Raw genomic sequence first — 23,400 nt, forward strand, 5'->3', positions numbered from 1 at the left:
CCTTCTCTGGTGATGAGGGAGGCAGGTTCACGTCGTCACTTCATGTCAGTTGATCCCGTGTGTCGGACACAAAAGCTTGGGCCTCACTCAAGTTGTATTTTTTACTAGCAGTTGCGCGCAACTTTCAAGTATGGGAACTGGAATGGGAAGTGTTATTAGTCAGCCTTGGTTTGAAGGCGCAATGGGAAAAGAAAAACTTCCTCTTTAATACTTAAATAACACCTTCAGAAGTCGCGTCTGTTTGATTTTTATTCGCGTTCCGTAGAGTCCGGGAATATCTGGGGTGTCAAGGTGTGAAGACAAACGTGCCGTCAGTACCTGGCTGGACTTTCAAGCAGGAATGGCCACCGCAAGACTTGATTACGTGGCTCCGTGGTGGACATACTGGCTGCACAATTTCCCACATTTCAATTTGTTTTTGCAGCCAGTCGACAACACGTTCAGACCGGAGGAGGAGAGCTATCAGCAGGTCGGTAACTGAACTTGTGCGTAAAGGCACACGTAGCTTCAAAATGATCTCACCAGAAAACTCTGTTGTGTTGTGCACCGCCGACTTTCAAAACACAAGGTTTAACAGCATATTTTGACATATATACATAAAGTAGAGATTCGTCTGTTTTGAGCCACAGAATATTATTATCTTGTTGTATTTTCACTGTTAATTGCTTCAGTGCAGCTCCCACAAGCGCACCAAGTGCAGCTCTCCGTGCCAGGAAGTAAGAACCCATACTGCAGGTCTCACATGATGGCACATGACCTGTACTAATCGTGTTGGCTATGAAATAATCCAGATTGTACTCAGCTGGCTGCAGAAAATGTCTGTAAATTAGTATATTCTGCTTCGAGAGCAACAACTTGTTGACACTCTTCTAAGTTTTATTATATCTTTAACAATATCACTCTCTGGTCCTCACAACATAAACAACACAGTCCACAATGCCTGTGTGAGATAAATGGGTTTTCTTTTCGCCTGTGTTTTACACTATCATCTGTTAAGTGAAAAAATATTGAAAGACAAATGACTAAAAGGCACAATTAATTTCCCCAGTGGTGTGTGTAGTTTTCCATCTGCATTTCTAATTTATATTTCACTTCCATAAAGTGGAGTTCATGAATTTACTTCTATGGTTACAGAAAGTTTAATCCCCGCACAGCATATTCCAGTACACAAAAAAAGTCACATTACATTACAACAGCATAGTTTGAGAGGCGCAAATTTAATTAAAAGTCACTAATGATATTCACGAGTCAAACTATCAACACTGCATTATGTAATTGATTCCAACAAAATAAACATTTGGCATTCATTTGTTGTGTAACAGGAAGTGCTGTTTCCGAATTTAATTAAAAACATGGACATTAGTTTACTCTATAAGGATAACATTGTGTGCTGATCTCATTCTGAGCTTGGGAAGAATCCATTTTTTTTATATCCATCTTTCAATTATAAAACTGTCTCCCAGAATGTGAACTGAGTTTGTAACAGTTTGTGTGCGTTTGCGTGGGGCTATTTTACCCCCAGGACATTTATGAATAAAGAAGCCATTACCAGAAACCTCCTCCCTCCCTCTTCACATATCAAGGTCCTTCTGGGTCACTGAATCCCAGCAGTGTCGCACTTGCTCAGCTGAGCACCAGTCAGCGAGGAGTAAAGAGTGCCTTGTTGATAGTTGACAGGGCTGACGCAGCCTCTCAAGCCTGAAAATAACTTGTGTTCTTTATTTGACATGCTGATCTGTTGTCATTTGAAGAAAGTGTAGACTACACATTAACTCCAGACACACGTCTTAGGGCATGTTTTCACTGCTAAATTAGACAAGCACCCATACTTAAGCCTACTTTATACAAATGTCCTTTCGTGATGATAAATGATCAATAACCAACCATCCTGTGGCTGTTTTCTGACCCTCTTTCTTCCTCTCTGTCATGCATCCTTTCCCTTGTTATGGCACAGCATCCAGTGGAAATTGAAGTGTCTGCATGTCTAATTATGAAACAATAGACTGGAAAATGAGGGGAGAGTGTTCAGCTAGCAGCATTGTGCTTACGAAGGCCTCTGTCAGAAATCACTGTAGACTCTCCCCACAGTGACTCTTGGCTCATCAGCAGTGCCCTCAAAAACCAATGATTAGCAACTCATTGGATTAAGGTTTCGGTGGAGACACTGGTTAAGGTAGGGCAGCTGAGCTCTCCCTGTTTCTGTGTTGATCTGTTTGGGTCAAGGTAAAATTAATGTTATTGTAAGAACATCATTGATGTTTGTTTGTGAAATAACATGCCCTGATATAGTGTTTCCTATTGTAAGCTTCTTCATTCATACTGGGCAATGTTTAAAGTCATTGTCTTATGATTAGTTTTTTTTATTATTATTATTATTATTATTTGGAGCTTACTGATTGCTACCTTGTGAAGCTAAAAACAAAATAGAGCTCAGCATGACATAACAGAGTTTGAACAATGAAAGACTTTGTTAGAATATGCAAAATAAGTAAAAATTTAAATGCGATCATAGTGTCAATGTCATCCAAATGGAATAATTAGTCACAGAAACTGTAGTCAAAGAATCGTTCTGCTTAGTCAGCCAGAGCCAGATTCTTTGAACTTGTGGGCATAAAAAACCTCAGTGCAAATTATTAGCAAGTAAAATGAAGCTCATGCTTTTCTCTGGATTGTCTTTAAACCAACTAAGAGTGCAAACGTGATGTGTTTAAACCCACAACATGTTCCTAATGATAAAGGCTTCGGATTCCTCACTCTGTTTTGATAGTGATACCTCATTTAAAGTATCGGCCTCTACCAAGTTTGCGTGGCGGTGAGATCCCTCTCTAAATGCTTGGGGATTTGTTTTATGTCGGTGGCGTAAAGACAAACAGATCAATTTATGTGTCTGCTGCCTTGAGACAGCTTATGCGGTGGAAAAGAAGCTGCTGAAAACTCTGAACAAGCTCAGTGAAACGGTCACATAGCATATCTATCAGGAAATATACACAGAATTATAAACTGGTTGTTGCAATGCAAGAAACCTCCCTCAGTATAATCACACAATGCCACGTCTCTGTTCCTATTCTGTATCTCTTTACTTTTTATATGGTAATAAAAATAACAGCTCTGCTGAACATAAATCAAACATCCATAGGATTTATCGTAAAATAGTGTGAATGTTTATGCACACAGCGTCTATATATAGTCTATTTCAATACAATATTTCCTCTGGGTTCTCTGTGTCAGTGTTTCTTTTCATCATTCAGGCTTTAAATATTTTGTACACTGAGAAATCACAAGACTGAATGAAAGCCATTGTGTCACATGATGCTTCCTCCCACAGCCTTGGCTCCTTATTCCTTTCAGCCACAGTCCAAGTTCTGCTTTGGCATTTGGCAGGAAAAATCCAGACTCTCTGGGAGCTCTCTTTGCCCCTGTTGCTGCAGGCAGCAGTCAGCAGTGATAGTGTTGATCAGGGGATGAAGTAGCTACTGTACACAGTAACCTCCACACGAGTGTTGTTTGATACCAGTGGGTTGCTTTCACGTGCTTTTCAGGTGATGGGGTCAGTCTGCCGGCCACATCACAACTGTACATAACAATCTTCTTGATATAATAGTCTGAAATGTTCTTGGTAGATTTGTTTTTATTATAAAAATGGCATTATCGTCTTGATTTTACTGACTTTATCTTTTGCATCTCTCCTCTCTCCTGCCACAGTCTCTGATACTTCTAGCATGTGTTGGTGCAGTGGGTCTGGGTCTGAGCCTGCTGGTCCTATTAGTATACATGATCTGTCTGTGTTGCTGCTTCAAGAGAAAAGATGAAGACTCCAAAAGACCTGACACGTGCTGTGTCACCTGGGCTGCCGTCATCACAGGTCTCATCATATGGTGAGTGTGAATGGTAAAATCCCTCCTTCCATCCCCTGTGATGCTGTAGTAAAGTGTCAGTGAATTGTTAGTTTTCTCAAATTTGGGAATACACTTTGACTAGTTTGGAGGCAGCAACAAAAAGAGCTAATATGCAGCTCCATTACCTGCCTGTAATTAAGCTTCAACATTTTCTCTCTGAAGAATATCAGGCAGGCCAAGTTATCAACTCTGACGATGATCAGAGTACTCAGTCCCTCAGAAGATGCCCGTCTAAAGTTTAACTGCTAATTACTCATCAAATGAGAACTCTGAAGCTTTGGAGTCGGGCTTTGAATATTGAGAATTTACAATATATTCTCCAGTACATTTCCCCATTTCTAAAAAATGACTTATTTAGTGTACTAAAATGTACTAAAAAATGCAAGCTTAATTACAGCAGGGAGCTTCCATAAAACTTCCAGAGCCACATTGCCAGACAAAATTGTACTTCTGTGTATGATTTAATAGATTTTAACACACTGACAGAAATGAAAGAGAAAGAACGAGTCTCCCAAAAAGGCTTAATTGAATTTGTGCGCAGATCAGCTTAAACTTGTGACATTTATCTAAGTGTTGGGCTTTAACTTTGTTAGCGTTCTGTGTCTGTACCAAGCCACTGTTACAGCACACAGGGTCCATTGTAATGCTAAGTAACTGGGGATGATGCTGAACATTACCCTGCTTAGCAAAAAAACTCTGTTATCTAGTCTCTGCTCCGAGCTGTCATCTCTGTCTGTAGAGGCCTGTTCCAATGGACATATTCAGCTCAAGAAAAAAAATAAAAAAAGATGACGCACAGCATCCAATTAAATAATCGAGCCACAAATTATTGTATGAGATATGAAGTCTTTACTTAACAGGCTTACACTTGTAGTGTTTGTACATCCTCTATATAAAATATGACTTGCTACAGGTGATTTAAAACAGCATTTTGTCTTTTTGTGTGGAGATTGTGAAATTGTTCCTATTTACGTGATTTCTAAGTGTAACCCTAATCAGTGATGTTGTTCACAGCAAGATGAGCTTAATTGAAAGTGAGCTTGTTATGTATTTATGCTGCCCCTAAATAATAAAACAATAAAAGACAATGCTTTTGTATAATATGCCACTTAACATCACATATTTTTATCATTCATTCTGTTGGCATTTTATTTGTCTTTTATCTGCTTTTATTCTAATTTAATTTTTAGTGTATCATGATATTTAGGAAGAATTGTATCTCAGCTGCACTGTAGAATATAAAGAGAATATGGGATTGAAGAGCCTCTTTTGGTGAATTATTTTTGACCCAGGAAGGTGAAAAAGGTAACTTGATGTTGAAGCTAGAAAACAAAGCTAATATTCTCAAAGTCCTTCCTCACTTTGTCAGTCTGTGTTAACACTGATATGGTTTATTACACAGGTCTCTAGCCTCACCTCATTCATTAACACCTCTAACTCTAATATATATATTAGAATGAAAACTACTAATGCTCCCCTGGCTTCCTATTGCATGTCATTACTGTTTCATTACTGTGCCATTAGTGGGTCGTTACTGTCACTGGGTTGGCCACGGGGTAATAAAAAGCTCACTGTCCAGACCAAACATATCAACTGGAACAAAAATGTCTTATGTTAGACGAGATTGTTTCGTTTCCTTTAAGTTGTAAATTGAAATAATAGTAGTAGTAGTAGTAGTAGTAGTAGTAGTAGTAGTAGTCTTCATCTTTTTGTTCACACTAGATTGTGCAGAATATGGCCCCTAGTGGCCCTAATCGTACCCAGAGGGAACTAGTTTATATATGATAGAAACAGCGGTTTTCATTATGCCTACAATGTTAGAGTGACAGGCAGCTGACATGGAAAGAAACACACACCTTTGAACAGAAATATCCATGGTGATGTATTACACACAACCTCACAGGATATACTACACTCAAAAATAAACTAGAAAAGCTCCACATTCTGTGTGTGTGCGCGCCTGTGTGTGAGTATGTTTTATGGTTTTGGTGATAAAACATCTCAATATATGAGTAATTGTGAGAATAAACTAAAACTTTTTTTGTGTGTTTGTGTGTGCCTGTGGTGCCCTAGAAACAGCAATTCTACTGTGATCTTCTTCTACCTCTCTTAATGAGCTGGAAATTGTCCTTACATTGACTTTTCTTGGTCTTTTTTTTTTTTTATTATTTGACTATAATTAAGAGGAAACTGTATCATTGCATGTCTCTGTAGATTAAAACTTAGTACACCAACACTGGGGTTAGGACTCTAATCCTTTCTATTACAGAGGCTCAGGTATAGTCACAAAAGGCTGCAGGAAAGTGGGAAATAGGGATTCAGTGTATTCCGCTTTGTTATTCTTTCAGATATGTCATCAGAATTCGGATGTGGTTTTATCCATGAATGTGATGACAAATCCAAACGTACAGCTCAAAATAGAGATTTGATAGGTTTAACTTCAAATCTCAAAATGTGAGAAACAAGGGTAAGATGGGGGGTTATAACGGGTGGAGGAAGACACCGTATGGGAAGAAATAGTTTTGCAACATCTCAGCCCATGTGGCAGCAAGGAAGGGAGAGATGAATGAAGCAGGAAGAATAGGAGAAACACTTAATCTGCAAAGTTTTAAGAGGTCTTACAATTCCAACCTAGAATGAAAATTACTCATGCCTCTGCAGTGCAGTACATGGTAGCATTGTTTAGTCATGAGTGTACAATAAGAACAAAGTTAATAAAGAGTAAGATTAACATTAGATTTAAAAAGAAAGACAACACAGAATCTTTGCTGGTGGTAGGTGCTGTATTCCCCCTAAAGCTCAACATCTCTTTGGGAATTTCTGAATTACATTTCTTTATCATGCTGGCCCTGTGATATCCTCATGCAACCCATAATCAAAGGCATGATAAACAGGAAAGTCGTCATGTTTATTTGTTTATTAATTTTATCTGAATCTTTCCTTTTCACAGTTCTGCTGTGGGAGTGGGTTTCTATGGAAACAGTGAGACAAACGATGGGGTGTACCAGCTGACCTACTCACTCCACAATGCCAATCACACGTTGGGTGGCATCAACAATCTGGTGAGAGAAGGATGCCAAGTTCTACTCTACAGTGTTTAATTGTTTCATCATAAACATTAAATGTGGCCACTGTAATCGTCATTCAGACCAATTTCAATTTAACAATTTTCCAGTTGACTAACTGCGAATTGACTAAGCAATAAACGTGAGTTGTTTGGAAATATGAAGACTAATTTTGCTGTGAATAACTGTCCCCGCTAAATGCATCTCAGATTGTGGCCTTTTACAATTACCAGGATTTTTTACGACACAAAGCAAGGTCTTTTTGTGGCTTAATGTCTGATTCTACTTGAAAACACTGATTTATAGCTGGTAGACACCAGAGCTCCCCCTGTATTAATGGGGTGTGCATCTGTCTCAGAGCGGCACCTCACTGCAGGGGGTCTGTATCCGCTTTTGTCACAGTGAAGGAATTAAGGTGACTGCTGCCTCGGGATTTGTAAATGGGGATTTTTATCTATACACCTCCTGACCTGCATTCAGGAAAGTTACAGTATTTGAGATGCCTAGAGGGGGGGGGGGGGGATAGGAAACGAGAAGGGAAACAAGAGACTAAGAACAAGGCTCTTCAAGAAGCAGTAATCACAATGAGGAAGAAGAGGATTAACTGCCATCTGCAGTGCATTAGTGGGTTATGTTAAGCCTCTCCTCCTTCCATCTCTTCCAGTCTTGCTGTCTGTACTGTATTTGTTCGGGTGCAGGTGTGTGTGCTCGGCCGTTTTAGTTCCCTTTACCTCCATCTAAAAGCCTCATATGTACTGTACACACACAAACAGAGTTGTGTAGTGCATCATTGCGAACACTGTACTGTATATCCTAGTGTATATTAAATCTAGATTTAATACACTTGTAGCTCGCACATCGATTTACAGTCTCTATTGAACATTACATCCTATGCACTCTGTTGCTTATGTTGTGAGGGCTTTTGATTCAACTTAGTCATTGTTGGAAGTTGGATTTAGGTCTACTCTCATTGAATGAAAAATGCTGGACAAAATATTAGAAACAACCCTCGGGATAGTGCCGTATAATTCAGCAGCACAACAATCTACAGCCTCCAAAACATCTATAAAATTGAATCTACACCTCCTCTCAAAAAGGCTCAACAGTAAGTGGAAATTAGAACCTTAGGACTGTGTGATTTATTTCAGGTCTGTTGTGTTGTGTTGTGTTAGACTGCATTACTTTGAGCTTGGTGTAACAAATAACCTGGCAAAGGAGTGTAGTTTGCAGTACAGCATTTTCTATGTGCTCCAGCAAGTAAATGGAATTCAACTTTAATGATTTCACATCCCTGCTGCTGACTTTCTCAGTGGGATCTTAGTATTGATTTGATCCTGTAGCATGATGTAGTATACTATGGCTGCATGAGAAATGTAGAAGCTCCTCGGGGAAACAAAGGCTTTTCTCACTTGCTAAGTCATAGTTGGATGTAATATACTCCACTTACATAGCTGTGGAGCTGCCTGGCTGACCACTTCATAAAGATAAAACTGTCATGGTCTATGTTTAGTCTTGTGATTGAGATTAATATCTCCTAATTTTCTTTATTGCCCTTTCATGTATGTTTCTTTTAACTAGGTACAAAATGAATCACTTCAGTTGTTTGCTATATTTTTAACGTTGCACAAGTTTAATTTGTTCCAAAAAAAGTTAGGACACTGTAAGGACAGATGTAAATTAAATAAGTGATCAGGTTTCTGTGTGAGGTTAGTGATGTACACTAGGAGCTGCATGGCTCCACTGTTGCCTCGTAATAGGGCTCTTTTCAACATGGAATATGCTTTCATGCGCTCTGCAAGGGACAATCATGTTGGAAAGATTTGACGTGAGCAGGACCATTCTCCCCTGGCTGTTGAAGGGGGGGTTTTGATGGTTATCATGTATTTTTTTATTTTTTTATTTATTGTTATTTCAGTCATTTCATTTTCCAGTGTTCAGCTAGCAATATTAAAAAGCTTGTCAGGATGAGAAAACACGGCTATCACGCTACATCAGAATGTGCGCTTCCAATTTAGAACTGTGGTTTTATATATAGCTCTTCCTCTTTGAATGCAAAAGCTGCCTTAGCTGTCTTGTGATTCTTGGAACAAAATGATCGTTATATTTCAGCACCATACATCAGTTCCCCTGAATGCCTCTCCTCAGTGTCCTATTTTTCAACGTATTACCTCAGTTGACTTTAAAGTGCTGTGTATTGTTTTATTGTCACCGTTAATACAGTGAATCTCAGATACATAAAATGATTGAAAGAATCAGGGAGGACAGTTCAGCTACATTTGAATTGGCATTTGGAGTACTGCTGCTGTGAGCCTCAAATCAGCCAGGCTTTTTTAACAGGCATGTCCAATATGGTAAAGCCTCCTTGTGACCTGCTTTCAGTTAAAGTGAGCTTTAATCCATTTTAAAGGAAGACGGGATGGTCCAGATTAGGGAAATGTGGATCACCCGGAGCAGCGAGCTGATAGATCCCATTTCTCACACTCAGACAGACTGGCTTGCAGATAAGATTCAGGGCATTGTGGCAGGAGCTGTGAGAGATGATGCATATAGAGGTGGGGAGTGAGAGCAGTTTACTGGCAATTACATACTCTCCCCTTTGGGAGTACTAGGGAGGAGGATGGGCCTGTATCTTTGCCTCATCTTCACATGGATACTATTTCTTACAAACCATCAGATGCATCCACTCAGTAGAATTTAATCAACAGTGTTGGCAATGTTACAGTGTCAAGAAGGCTGAGATACATTTTTATCTTCTTTGTTGTGAGTTTTCATAGTAGAGAAGCAGCTTGCAGCAGTGGGACTGTGGCACAGCTGGACTGCTGCAAAGTGCTGCAGATTACAATTCACAAGGCAACATCTGGTCAGAACTGATGGATTCTGCTGTTCAGTGTAATATTAAGTACATAGCTCAAGCTAAGACATTGTTGTACTGTGTGTGTGTGTGTGTGTGTGTGTTATCTGCTAATTTAATGTTTAAGTTTAAGCTTTGCAATTAGATTTACATACAGTACAATTATACATTTCTAGCTATTTAATCTAGGATTTCATCCTTTAAGAAATGGTTCAACATTTTGGCAAATACACTTAATCACTTTGTGGTGCAGCATATGATTATAAGATTGATACCACTGCCAGCAGTTTAATAAATATGTAGCTATAGCCAACTTAGAAACTGGGTAATGTGGTAACAAAATGCAGCCTCCAGGATCTCTGAAGGTCACAAACTAACAGGTTGAAAAATAAACTAGTTCATTAACTCTATTAAGTCCATTGTCTTTCTTCAAACTACATATACTATCCTACTATATTATATTACTCTCTGTTACAAGTGTTACTGATATTAAACTACAAAAAAGAAAACTCTGTAATTGCATTTGAGATTCTGTTCATGTTTTGAAGCCTCTTTCAAGTCTGCAATTTCAATTTTTGATGTCAGGGTTACAGTTTTTTTTTTTTTTACTTTTACACACTGGAGTGTGCCTTTTAATGTAAAATGTCTATAAGTAGGTCAAGCCATCATGGCTGTGAGTCTCAATGAAATGTAGCTACCGTAGAGAAACTGTTTCCCCATGTCGGGCTAAAACTGACGGGTCCGCTTCCAGCTGCATTGATGCTGTGAAAGTTCAGATGTTTACAGCATCACATTGTTTTTTTTTTTTTTGTTGTTTTTTTTTTTCTGTTCAAACAGGAGAATAAAATGCATTTACTCTACTCCACCATGCCTCCTCCCACTCTATTCACACTATCAAAGACCCCTCTGATAACAGGTCTCCCCGGTATTGTTATCAGTATTCCTCTCTACATTGTTTATCTGAATAAAACACACGGTTGAGGAGAAAAGTTAATCTTTTCTCAGGGGAGTGCCCCTTTGGTTCTTTCACCTTTCTCTATATTTTCAATCTTCTTTTCATGAATATCTGTCATGAATTTATTGATATTCCTGTTTCCTTCTGACCCTGTTTTCACTCTGACTCTTCCTCACCTTCACCCTCCATTACTCTGTTACATACCATTTTCTGCCGTACTTTCTTTTATTCTCTTATCTTGATCTTATTTGTTAGGTTACAGGATCTCTGAGCAACGTGGAAACTGGACTCAAGCAGCATTTGGAACGACTGGATGAGATCTTTGCTACAAGGTCAGACTACCTCCAAGCTCTGCGCTTCATGCGGCTGATGGTCAACAATGTAATCCGTGAGCTGACTGCTCTGCCAGATATTAAAAAGACCAATGTTGACTTGGCAGCTCTTGGTGACAAAACAGCCTTCGTTGAGTATTACAGGTAGGTAGAGCTTTGGCAACTACCCCGGGGTGATTGACATTATTTTATTTTATGTGTGTGTGCCTGAGGTGAACATACTGTGCAGAATACTGTTAGTGAGCCAGACCAGACACGCAGCAGATGGGAATTTATTGATCTCTCCTCCATAACGCAGACCGGAAAAGCTATTTTTCCTGATTGCTAAATAAATAAAAGCTGAAATTGAGCTTATTGCCTACTGTGCCATTTGAGCTCTATTGCTTATTGCACTCACAGAATGTTATGCATGGAAGAGTGACTATTAGACCATAAATGATCTTCTTATCTGCAGATTATTGCTCACATTGATTGCAATTATTATTTTGACATGGTTTTATCTTTAAGAGATAAAGTTCTTTAAAAAAAAAAAAGAAATGCTAGAAAGGATTAGAAGGCTAGAAATGAAATTCAATAAACACGGAAAAAAATAATAACCTAATTGACAACAAAGTGGTGCAAACTGTGAGGCTGGTGCAGCCTTTGTAACTTGTTTTACTTTTTGGCATGTGAAACACACACAACAGCTGTGGTGCCATAAAGCTTCACATTTGCAATATGTCTGTGGCTTTACTGTAAGAGTAATTTAGAGTAGATAGGATAGGGAGACTAACAGAAGAAGTAGTGTGCTGCCTTATGCTTAAGGATTTGTTTCATATGCAATTTAGGCACAGAGTTATTCAGGGAAGTGGGTTTATGTGGAGGCATGTGTGAAGCCAGTTTTACTTATACAGGCCACAATCCCAGATTTGTCTGAAAGGGGTTTTGCATTCTGTCCAACGAATGAGACCTGAACAACATAAACATATATGTTTGTCACTTCTGCGTATATATCTACAGTACACAGTTCCGTTTTCTTGAAATTCATATAGTTCTATATATGTGTGACATGTAAGTACAGCAGTACACACTGTTCCCCCCCAAAAATATGCATGCCCTGTCCTTAAATTTTTGATGATTAATATCACTTTATTGCTTTGTTTACTTGTTATGAGACTCTTCTCCCCTAGTCTGTGAAGAGAAGCATTAGTCAGCTCTAGCCTCTGGTCACCACAGACAGGCTTTGATAATCTCTGTAGCTCCTTACCCAGCATGCTGACTGTGTTTACAGACACTTTGGTGTTCCTTTATTTGAAGAATTCACTCAGAACATTTTACCTGGGAAGTCTGTGCATTTCTAGCTTTTAATGTTTAATGATAAAAAGCTAATAAAACTAGAAATGTCATTCCAAGGTTTTTATTTTAGTCGTGTGTGCATCAGGAATATGTCCTGATTACAAAGGACATCTGCACATATTGTATTTTTAGAGGTGCAAATTCGTCAGTTGATTCATTTTACATATACATATTCTTACGTGGGGCATGTTCTTTGTATCCTAACACCAGATCTTCTTTTGAACCACACTTACCACTTTGTGCGTTCTGACACCGGTCTCATGGGTCTTGATTGAATTTCATGTAGCTGCTGGGCTGTGAACAGCCTAGGGCAGGGCTTCAGTGATGAACACCAGCTGTAATGGTCGACCCATCGTTATTCGAATGAGGGGAAAATAACACCATTCTGTTTTTATTTCCAATATTGTGTCCTCCCCTCCCTTTTCCATTTCTGAATACATAACTGCCTTTGTGCTTAGAACTGCTGCAGTTCTTTTTATGCAGATGAGGTGTAATCTGTTTTTTAGATGGTCAGTTTTCCTCCGTCCATAGACAGTACAATCTTCTGTGAGCATAGGAATGGACTTACTCACACAACTTGAGTGAATCGGATTCTCTGGTGACCTTGGTGTACATACAGTATTTACTATAATACAGCAGATATGCTAAAGCAATGTCAATATACTGTAGTACCTTCAGAATTCACCTGTTTGTTGTGAATGCTTTATCATTGATATAAAATGTACAATGCCACTGGGATTGGGCAGCTGGGAGTTAAGGATGAGTCACAAGCATGCCGTGTGTTTGTTGGTCAGGACTCACTTGCCCAGACATCAGTCATCTGGATGAGTGGAGGGCATTCCTGTGAAGGACATTTTCCAGAGCTTGAAAAATTAATGTCTATGGATTTGTGGTGTTAAATTATTAAGCCAACAGGCTGGAAATTACCTGAAACAGATGGGCTCTAACTAGAAGACAAGCACACGCCGATCTTTCACATCCAGTCACAAACATGTGTTGGGCTAGCAGTTCCTGGGGTCGGGACACGTGCACTAACGATGCTGGCTGCAGGTGAAACCGATCAATCATCATTGTTATGCTGATGCTTCATTTTCCCATCTTGTAGATGGCTGACATATCTGCTGCTGCTCATCCTGGATCTGGTCATCTGCTTGGCCGTGTGCTTGGGGATGGCCAAACATTCTCGATGGCTGCTTATTACGTACGTATGCTGAATACGAATGTGGAAAGTGCAGTTGCCTTTTATTTTGTGCCTGAAGCCTTTTTCTTCACTGGGTTTGGCTGGAATCATCGGCCTCAGACAGACAGGGCAGCAGTCAGCGTCTCTATGCAGGTTACTCCATTAACAGCACAGTGATAGCATCTCTGAACTAACACAGACAATAGCACTGGCTTTTTTTTTGTTCTCCTTAGTGATTTGCCTTATGTTTCATCCACAAACAATTAAAGGTAACCCTTGTGGCACCAAGCAGATTTGCTCTCAGTCCAAATTGATTGTTTATTCTGAGTTCACAGTAGCTCAGTCTAGATTGTATTATCTTCTCTAAACAAGGGAAGCTATGTTTATTTCCCAACGCCTGAAAGATACAGAAATAGTAGGAGGAGGTATGTTTGATCTAGTTAATTACAACCAGTAATTTAAACCAACACTGATGTCTAGCAAGCTAAATCCACAGTTCAGACTTCCCATCCCATTTGTCCAATTTAGTGCAGCCTACGTGGCAGTGTTAGTAGGAGATGCTCAGAATTGCTCTCCACATCCTCCTCCTATGGCTCTCACTAATGCCTATTGATCGTGCAAGTCTGCACCCTTAACTAATTATTAAGTGCTCTCAGGCTACTTTATTGGTGCTTTTAAGAAGGTCAGAAGACCGAGTTGAGAAGCGGAGCCCTCTACAGCCTTTTTACAACAATCATGGGGCAATTCGGCACTCAGAGCACCTTCTCTAACTTCTACCAATAATCACTAAAAAATGTGATGTGATGTGGGGAGATTTTTCCGAAACGTGATTTTTCTCCACAATGTCAAGACTTTGTTGAACCCTTAACTCTTTTCAAATGGCCTGTGCCAGATAAAACAAGAGGTCTACAAATGGATACATGCAGCAGCCTTTCACTAACGGTGCAAGTATTGGCAGAAAGTGCAGCTAATTAAGTTGTTGCCAGTGGAACACAGCAAAGCAAAAATGACACGCCAGAAATGGAAAGTCTCCAGACTTCCTGCTGTATTATCTTTAGTCTTGGCCTTGTGAGGCCTCTATTGAACAATTCTTTTGCTTCAATAAAACTTACTGCTGAATACAATAGATCTTTTTTTATATGTCAAGAACTAACAAGTGAATACACCAAGGAGTCATGAGTTAATTTATCTTTATTCCCCTCTATAATAAATTGAATTTCAGCTGGATCGTCTATGATACGATGCACCGGTACAAAGTGTGAGTTGGGCCTCTGTCTTCAGGCAGAAGAACAATTCCCAAGCAAAGGCTGGAAAGAACAAATCAAATTAACTTAGTGAAAAGTGTCTGGAGATCACGGGTACAAAGATAAACTGATTCATCTGCTTCTCCCCATGGGGCTTTGTCTCTGTGTGTTTCTCTCCATCACCCAACTCTCTTTCTCTCCCATTTGCTATTTCACTCTAGGATCATGGCTTTTGTTGTGCTCTCTCTGATCCTGAGCTGGGCCTCACTGGGAGCAGGCACTGCTACAGCTGTGGTAAGAAAACAGCGTCTTTTAAAAAATGTCTATATTTTTTAAAATCCTATCACACATTGAAAAAAAAAAACAACATCTGACCGTCAAACATGCAGAGTTCAACCCACGGATGATAGATTGTGGTTGTTCTTGTATTAAGCTGGAGTCACTCATGCAGCTACTCCCAATGGTATTACTGTCAATACGTGTTTTCTTGGGCATCTTTCCTGCTTAAAAAGTGTCTTTATCTGTTTGTTTAGTTTACATGGAGGCTCTCCAGTGGTCAGTCATGCAGTAAAGCCGATTACAAGTCCCCAGTCTTTTAGCTTAATCAACCCTTAGCCAGACAGAGCTGTTTTCAAGCATTAATTGGTGGTTTTCCTTTCTTCAAAATCTTTTTTTTTTTTGTTGTTGTTGTCGTTGTGCTCAGCTTTATTTCTCTTTCAGTCTTCCTTATTTCTGACAGATTGTTCTGCCTTACTGTCTGTACACCATGTGTTCAACACATCTGGACTTAGCGTGCTTAATGGAGCTTGTATTAGGGATGCTGCCTGGGCTCAAAGAGCAACCCCCTCCTTCCAACCTCCCTTCATCCTGGCTCCTCTCCTAGACATCCGCGCCTCCTGCAGCGCAACCTGGCAGCTGTGGATTATCCCACAGCAATTGACATCTGGACAGCTGTTTTCAGTGTGGCAGGGCAGAGAGAGAAAGAAGCAGAGACAGCTGATTTTAACCTGAAATTAAGTACATGGGTATGAAATGGAGACATCTGTTGTGGTTCTTGGTGGGCTTCTCTGCAGTTGTAATGCTAGATTACCAGTATCTTGGCCTGTGCCTGTGGCTTAGCTCAGCTCATTATAGTAGAACATGACCCTGCATTAAAATCTCTGACCTCTCTGGCCAGCTTATCGAGAAGAAACAAGTAAAGCTTTTCTCTGTCACTGTCTGACTGTTGTGCTGCAGGTCAGCTGAGGTATATTTGCTCAATAGCTGCCGAGTTATTAATTGGTAGGACAGTCCACAGGATAATTTGAATGTGAAACAGTATGCAAAACAAGCAAATAAACTTGTTGCACCTGTAAACATTAATCAAAAACTGCATGGTGCAAAAACATGGTGCATCTTGAAAGGAAGGTGGAGGATGGTGGTGTCCTAGAAATCGCTCATAAATTTGTTCATATTTAATGAGACACAGCAAAAACAAAATGTCCCCGCTAGTGTAATAAGACAGAAATTGGGGGGGTAACATTGAGCACCATTGCTGACATACTGCTGTACAGTTTTGTTGAAAACACATCATGTTCAGGGTTTTGTGTTGTGTGTAATGTGCAAATAAGACATGAAGAATAAGCAGACCCTATTTTTTGTCTTGTGCTTCTTTCATGTTACCTTGTATGTGTTGTATCCAGTTGTACATCCCGTTTTAATTAATTCTCTGCTTTGCTAGATTAGATATCAAGTTCTTTTTAAGTCGTGTTTTATACCAACATCCTGTTGAAAGATGCTTTTTGACTGGGCCTCTCTTAAAAACCAGTGGACACAAGACTATATTAAGAATAAATGGCATGAGGCTTTGATGTTTAATTCCTCAGCAGACTTCTTGATCCCTTTAAACTTTGAACAGTAGCCTGTTATTTTTGCCACAGGTCATGCCAGCCAGCTGTGAATTATTAATGTGTGTGGCAAATTATTCTGTTTTTTTTTTTTCTTAAAATTGCCATATTTTCATGTTCTGAGGAAGACTGCACGGTGACTTTGACCCTTTATTGTTTATTCATGCATATTAGCAGCTCCCCATGGATGAACTAATGAATATGAAAATATTGAAAAGATTTCATCCATGTTCAACAAAGCGCATCATACTCTAGTCAATAAAGCCTTTGTTTGGTTTGTTCCTTCCGTGCATACTTCACATTTTTCTGTGTGCCTGTGTAATGCATGTGTATGTATCTGTCCTGTGTGTTTTAAGTGGGAACGTACTGCTGTATTGCACATGTCTGTGGGCATTTCTGTGAATACTTTCATTTCAGTGGCTCACTTGAGTCAAAGGGTGGTTAAAATGAGACTGTCAATAACTGTCCAGTGTAAATTCAGTTTTACTGATTGGCTGCACAAAAAGAAATTGGATCTGGTTCACGGCTTGCATAGATATTAAGCTCCTTTTGGTCTTGCATACTAACAAGATTACATGTTGCATGTTTTCGCCCAGGGCACCAGCGACTTCTGTGTCTCTCCAGACAAGTTTATTGTTAACCAGACCAAGGATGTCCTCAGTGCAGGTAATTGATTCATTCAAATTAGCTCTGTTGCTGAATGGTAAGACACATTGCTAATCTTTATTTCTATCTCTCTCTGTTTCTTTTTACTTTCTAGATGTTGCACACTATTATTTGTTCTGCAGCCCAAATCTTCCAAACCCCTTCCAACAGGTATTGACTATACATTCAAATTCTCAGCTGAATGCTTAACGTATTTATTTACTAACTCGACCATTGGAAAAAAAAAAAAAAAGTTTTTGTTTATTCTTGTTAGATGCCAGATCATTATCAAGCCTTGATGGGCTGTTCTGAAAAGCAATCCCCCAACACTAATGTAATTACGTGAAGTGATTTGATCAAAACTATTTCTTGTGTGTGGATCTGCAAAGTTTATCTTAAACATTACTAGATGCATAATCTCTGCGCCAGGATACTCTTATTAGCAACATCTTTAGTCCTACAGAAGCACCCCTGTACACATGGCTGCATAATCTATACAATGAGGAATTTAATTTAAAACTCCTATTGAAGGCCAGCAGAAATGTGTGTAACCTTGTGCATCAAGGACAAAATGTCAGCAGTCTGCCATTGTGATTATTAATTAGAATTTATTTAGTACTGGATGTTTATTACAAATGTGGTGTTGGCATTTCAATGGTTCTCTTTAGAAATTTGCAAAAGCCACAAGGCTAAGGCCCATCGCATGATAATGTGGGGCAGTAAGTCCTAAACACATTCACAAAAAGGATGGACTAATGTTGAGCTTTCCCTCCTAAGGACTGTTTCACTTTTCCACCACGCTCGGCTCTATGGCATAATCTAAAAGAGAACTTAAGCTTAAGTGTTACTTCTTATGCACTGCATTAATTGTGCAATGTGAGGATTTCACATGAGCAATGCCTAATCTATGTGGAATGTTCATAGGAGGCTAAATCCATGACCAGTAATTAAAACCCACATGCTTAGTTATCATAGCAGCATCCATTTAGGGATTAAACTGATGCCTGTTAAGTGGGTAAGGATAATCTTTTCTCTGATAGCCTAGCTGATATAAATATTGCTCTTTATTGTGCTTGAGATAGGGTGGTGGGACTATGGGATGAGAGGCAGGTTGGTGGGCGAAAAAAGGGTTGATAGCGAAGGATAATCTGTCTGGAAAGAAACGTGTCTTCTGTTAAGCGCATTATAAAGCCTTACTTTACACCAAATTGCTTGTTGACATGATGCTCCCAAACAATGCTCTACTTAATACGATTCTCTCATTGTTGTGGATTGTGGTGGATGTGTGCGCCTCTGATGATGGTGGGTGATTATGTTTTCCCAGTCTTTGACAATCTGCCAGCGTTCTCTGACCACTATGCAAATCCAGATTCAGGGCTTGCTGCAGTTCTCAGTGCCCGTGTTTCCCACTGCCGAGGTAAGTGGCTGGCTGATAGACTATTACACCAGACTGTGGAGAGGTGTGTATCATTCTTTCCTTTTATTTTTTTATACCTTGTTATACAGAGAGACCTTCTGGGGATCCAGCGACTGTTGAACTCCACTGAGTTTAGTCTACATCAGCTAACAGCTTTGCTCGACTGCCGCGGGTTACATAAGGTAAGGTCACATTCCAACCAGGACACTTTTTAATAGAGCTGCTCTGTAGCATAGCTCAAAGCCACTTGGAGGACCAACTTGACTGATTTCAAGTCTTATCACTATGTAGTTCTCATATACTGACATGTTTATACACACCATTACCATTGTCAGTATGTTGTATCTGCCAGGCAGGCTCGATTCACCACCCACAGGTTTTCTGATTTTACTTTACATTTGCGGGTTTTAGGTTGTCAGAGTTTTATCTGGTAAAGAAAATAAGACATCTCGGCATTGAAAATGAGTCTTTCTTGCAACCGTGATTGCAACATCAGGTGAAGACTTGCAGTGGTGGGTGGCTTGTATGTGACATCAGAGCCAGGTGGGGCTCTTATTTAGAATAGCAACTGGATGATGGTGCCGTGCTTGGTTATAATATAAACTGTTATAATACAAAGACAAATGAATACACCTCAAATAAAACTCAATGGCAACGCAGCTTTGACAAATCACAGTCACAACAGTTCTCATGGCTTGTTGAACAATAATCAAATATACCAAGCAAAGAACGTATTTGATTGTACTTGGAGGACCAGTGTTAGCCACACCTGCATTAAAGTAACAAGAGGGCCTCAACGGGGAAAGACAACATGATATTTGTGTGAGTAAAGACTGAGTTCTGCATGCCGTTAACTCTCTGTTCTGTGAATTGGTGCTGTTGCTTCTACCTGTTTAAAGGCACCTGATAGAAAGAGGGTAAGTGACCATAGTAAAATGATGAGTAATTAAATTAATCGCCTTTGTGTCGTGTGTAATAGTAACAAGACTTGTTCACTGTTATCAAGACAGTTGTTCAACACTGGTTCTAATATCACATTTGCCTGCAAAGCTTGAGTCACTCCAATAATCATTTTTCTTAAACCTCACATTAAGGGTTTGTTTTTGGTTTAGAACAATGTTCTGCAGGTAAGTTGTTCTGTCTGAAAATGGGACTGTTTTTGTGAAAGGTAATATTTTTGCTGCACACTGACACTGACTCGACTATATATTTTGTACCCATCTATCTAGGACTACCTCGATGCCCTAATGGGTGTGTGCTATGATGGGGTGGAAGGGCTCCTATACCTCTCTTTGTTTTCTCTGCTGTCTGCCTGTGCACTCTGTGCCATGCTGTGTGCTACTTTCCGAGTGTGGACACTAATGGGCAGTAGGTCAGCACCAAGCAAACCCCTTATCCCATTACATACAGCCCGCAATGCACTCCTGGAAAGTGTTAACGCACGCACTCTCTTTGTTTCTGTCTTCTTTTTTTTTTTCTGTTGTGTGTGGGTGTACCACTTTCATCCAGGGACAAAGAGTATGATGACATAGATGAGGAGGACCCATTCAATCCTCAAGCAAGAAGAATGTCCTACAACCCCAGAAGGTCCAACATCCACAGTTTCTGTAGCTATACCAGCAGCCTTGGCAGCCAGGCCAGTCTTCATCCACCTCCACAATCTGTCTCTAATGTCTCAGCACCTCCTGAATACATGTAAGATACAGAAGTAAGGACATTATTTTTCCATTTGTATCTTTCACTTACAACTTTTCTTTCCCTGTCTATCGCAGGAATCAATCCATGCTGTTTGGAGGGAGCCCTCGATATGAGAATGTGCCACTGATAGGGAGAGGATCCCCGCCTCCCTCGGTGCGTTGGCCCTATGAGGGTCTAGTGTCTTTAGTATGATGATGATGTCACTGCTGACCACTGAACACCCACAAAAAGCATGCACAGCAGCACCAAAACCTTAACAATGCTTTTCCACTGAACTCAATCTCACATGGTCAACATGAGAGGAGCTGCTGCTTTGCAAATGATGATACACTGCCCCCTGCTGGTCACAGGCTAAACAGTGCCACGTAGAGTACAGTGACACATCTGTATGCAGTCAGTCTCGCCATTAAGCTACAAACATGCTTATATTATTTTCACTTGGATTTAATTTCTAGTGCTTCTGAAGACATTGTTAAGGCTAACATGTAACAGCGTGTTTAAAATAATGATGAACAATCATGAACAGAGATGGTTGTGTTGACTGCTCATCTTCACACCAGGTATCTAGTTTTAATGGTAGAGCTCACAGTCTGTCAGCATGCGATACTGTGTGTCTCCACACAGCTGGAGCTAAATAATAAATGGCACTGGCAAATACATATTCAGTTTCTTTAAGGTGAAGTATCTCTTCTATTACATTTTCTGTTTGCGTGGTTGACTCGGTGCTTGAACAGCGTTCACAGCATACCAAAGACTTGAAACTTCTTTTGAGCAGGAAAAACAGACAGACAGAGAATGTGGACCTTTTTTTTTAAATTTTATTTTACTTTATTGTATTTTTATTTTACACTGACTCTGTTTTACACATTTTAACTGGCACTTGCAGTTTTATTTGTCTTTGTGAGATGCATGAAACTTTGGAAAGGAGATTTGCATTAAATTAACCACACGGTTCTGTACTGAGTTTTCAGTTGCATGAAAAAGTATGACTGCTGAATATTAACCTTTTTTTTTTTACTTTTTATTGTTATTCTTTGACTCAGACTTTTAAAAACAGTAAGTTTTCTGTTGTCCAACTTCTTCCTCATTTGATTTGATTTTCACTGCACATACTGTTGGCTTACCTCAGTAATGAAGCTTGCTATGCATAATGTTTTAACCTACTACCCCCAAAGCCCTTAAAGCCCATTAAAACGCCTTACAGTACCTGAGCTGTGTCACCTTTGACCTTCTGCTACTGTTGTATCCACAGTGCTACATGTGAGTGTAACTTATTCTGTAACCCCCTAAGTTATGCCCTCTGTCTGGTCTTCATCTGCTATTTCACCATCCGCATCATACCAAGTACCATCCCTATTTCCACAACCTCATAGTCAAAAGCAACTCATAATTGTGCTCCCGAAACTTAGAGCAGATCAAACCATTTTAATGTTTCACTTGAAGAGATGTTATGAAGATACATTTATGTGCTAAATTCTGTTTTTCTATCTATTTCTTTGTAGTATTCACCGAGTATGAGGACCACCTATCTGTCTATGACTGATGCCCAGATTAGACACTTTGGGACTGACTTCCAGGTGTAGCCTGAATCCTTTCAGAGAAGCACTTTCTGGGACTCTGGGTTCTTACCAAAAACACCCGTCATGGAATAATCCTGTTTACAGGCCTGCAGCCCGCCATCCCAGTCTGAGACATGAAAGCGGGCCATATTAGGCAATTACCTCGGTAACAAACCAGTGCTGGGCTCTGAAAGCTCTGCATGCAGTTTTGAACAGACAGAGCCTGGACAAGATCATCTCAAGACTGTTACTGTTGTTGTCATGATGTGTGGAAACACTGTTGCTCAAATGTAAACATTTGTGGGAACCAAATTAATAGCCTTTGAACTGACATGTGCTTTTCCGACTGTATATTCTGGTGACTTGCGTAGATATAATCAACAATAACCAGTATTTTGATGTTAAGTGATGAGGGTTAAATAAGATTATTGCTTCAACTCATTTCTAATGGCATTTGGTTTTTGAAAAATCTTTATTGTTGGGCAATTTCTGGTACTTTAATGATTTCACGTTTTAGGTGTAATTTTAAATATGGTGATAAAAAACATACCAAATGCTGTAGTCTATTTAGCTAAATATGCAGCTCACTTGATTTTTTTTTCTTCCTGTTTCAGCATCTGCTACAGGTTTTTAAACATTTGGTTCTTGGAACATTGTATTGTAACATATGATCTGACTGTCAGGAATGAGTCAGTAGTCATAGCAGAGAGAAATGTTAGGCTATATTTGGAGACTATACTGCAGCTGCATGCAGAAGAATTCACTTGGACTAAAAATAATGCTATATAATTTATGTTCCGGCATTTAAAACAAAATCACAGCTATGCAGATTATCCAAAAAAAAAATGCCTGTAGGTTTTTTTGTGGTGCTGTGATCATGTTCGATTTTGAAATGCTCATTAGCATACAAAATCCAGTGCCACTAGTAACAGTAAGCCAGAAAACAAAAAACAAAAAAACAAACATGACTCACAAGTGCAGAAATTAGAAGTTTGTTCTTGAATGAGAAACTGTTCTCGATACCAGTTTTTGATAAATCTGCTGTAAGCTGTTTTTCCATGTTGGGTTATGTATCAAACTAGGATAGTGTTTCACTATAAAATGCTGTACTCACACACACTGTGTTATTGTCATTCTTCTTGTTAATAGCATGTTCTGTTCTATTAGCCTAGAATGACCTTTTGTAATGGGATTGGGTTAATTGGGATTTTGCGTGTCCTATACCTGATAATGTCACACAGGACATACCCTCAGGGCCAGATGTATCCTGTTTAGCTGCAGTAGAAATGCTGGGGAACAACACCCTTTGTTGTTTTCATTGTAATATTTGATTGCAT

General features: G+C 39.5%; 1 protein-coding gene across 1 annotated transcript; it reads left to right on the top strand.

Moving 5' to 3' along the window:
* The first annotated feature begins 60 nt into the window (after positions 1 to 60).
* ttyh2l (tweety homolog 2, like) lies at positions 61 to 23,180 on the top strand. The gene is made up of 14 exons (XM_026362099.1): positions 61 to 469; positions 3,703 to 3,875; positions 6,847 to 6,958; positions 11,023 to 11,243; positions 13,540 to 13,635; positions 15,080 to 15,152; positions 17,341 to 17,410; positions 17,505 to 17,560; positions 18,714 to 18,806; positions 18,896 to 18,988; positions 20,036 to 20,178; positions 20,316 to 20,501; positions 20,579 to 20,657; positions 22,007 to 23,180. The coding sequence occupies exons 1-14, from the start codon at positions 341 to 343 to the stop codon at positions 22,085 to 22,087; spliced, it is 1,605 nt and encodes a 534-aa protein (XP_026217884.1). The 5' UTR covers positions 61 to 340; the 3' UTR covers positions 22,088 to 23,180.
* The last annotated feature ends 220 nt before the right edge of the window (positions 23,181 to 23,400 follow it).

The sequence above is a fragment of the Anabas testudineus genome, chromosome 8 (genome assembly GCF_900324465.2).
Source record: "Anabas testudineus chromosome 8, fAnaTes1.2, whole genome shotgun sequence".
Taxonomy (NCBI): Eukaryota; Metazoa; Chordata; class Actinopteri; order Anabantiformes; family Anabantidae; genus Anabas; species Anabas testudineus.

Bases quoted from the DNA above. Each gene is read 5' to 3' on its own strand.
- ttyh2l (XM_026362099.1), top strand. From the start codon at position 341: ATGGCCACCGCAAGACTTGATTACGTGGCTCCGTGGTGGACATACTGG. The intron at 470-3,702 runs GTCGGTAACTGA...CTCCTGCCACAG, and splicing joins AGGAGGAGAGCTATCAGCAG to TCTCTGATACTTCTAGCATG. The intron at 3,876-6,846 runs GTGAGTGTGAAT...TCCTTTTCACAG, and splicing joins ATCACAGGTCTCATCATATG to TTCTGCTGTGGGAGTGGGTT.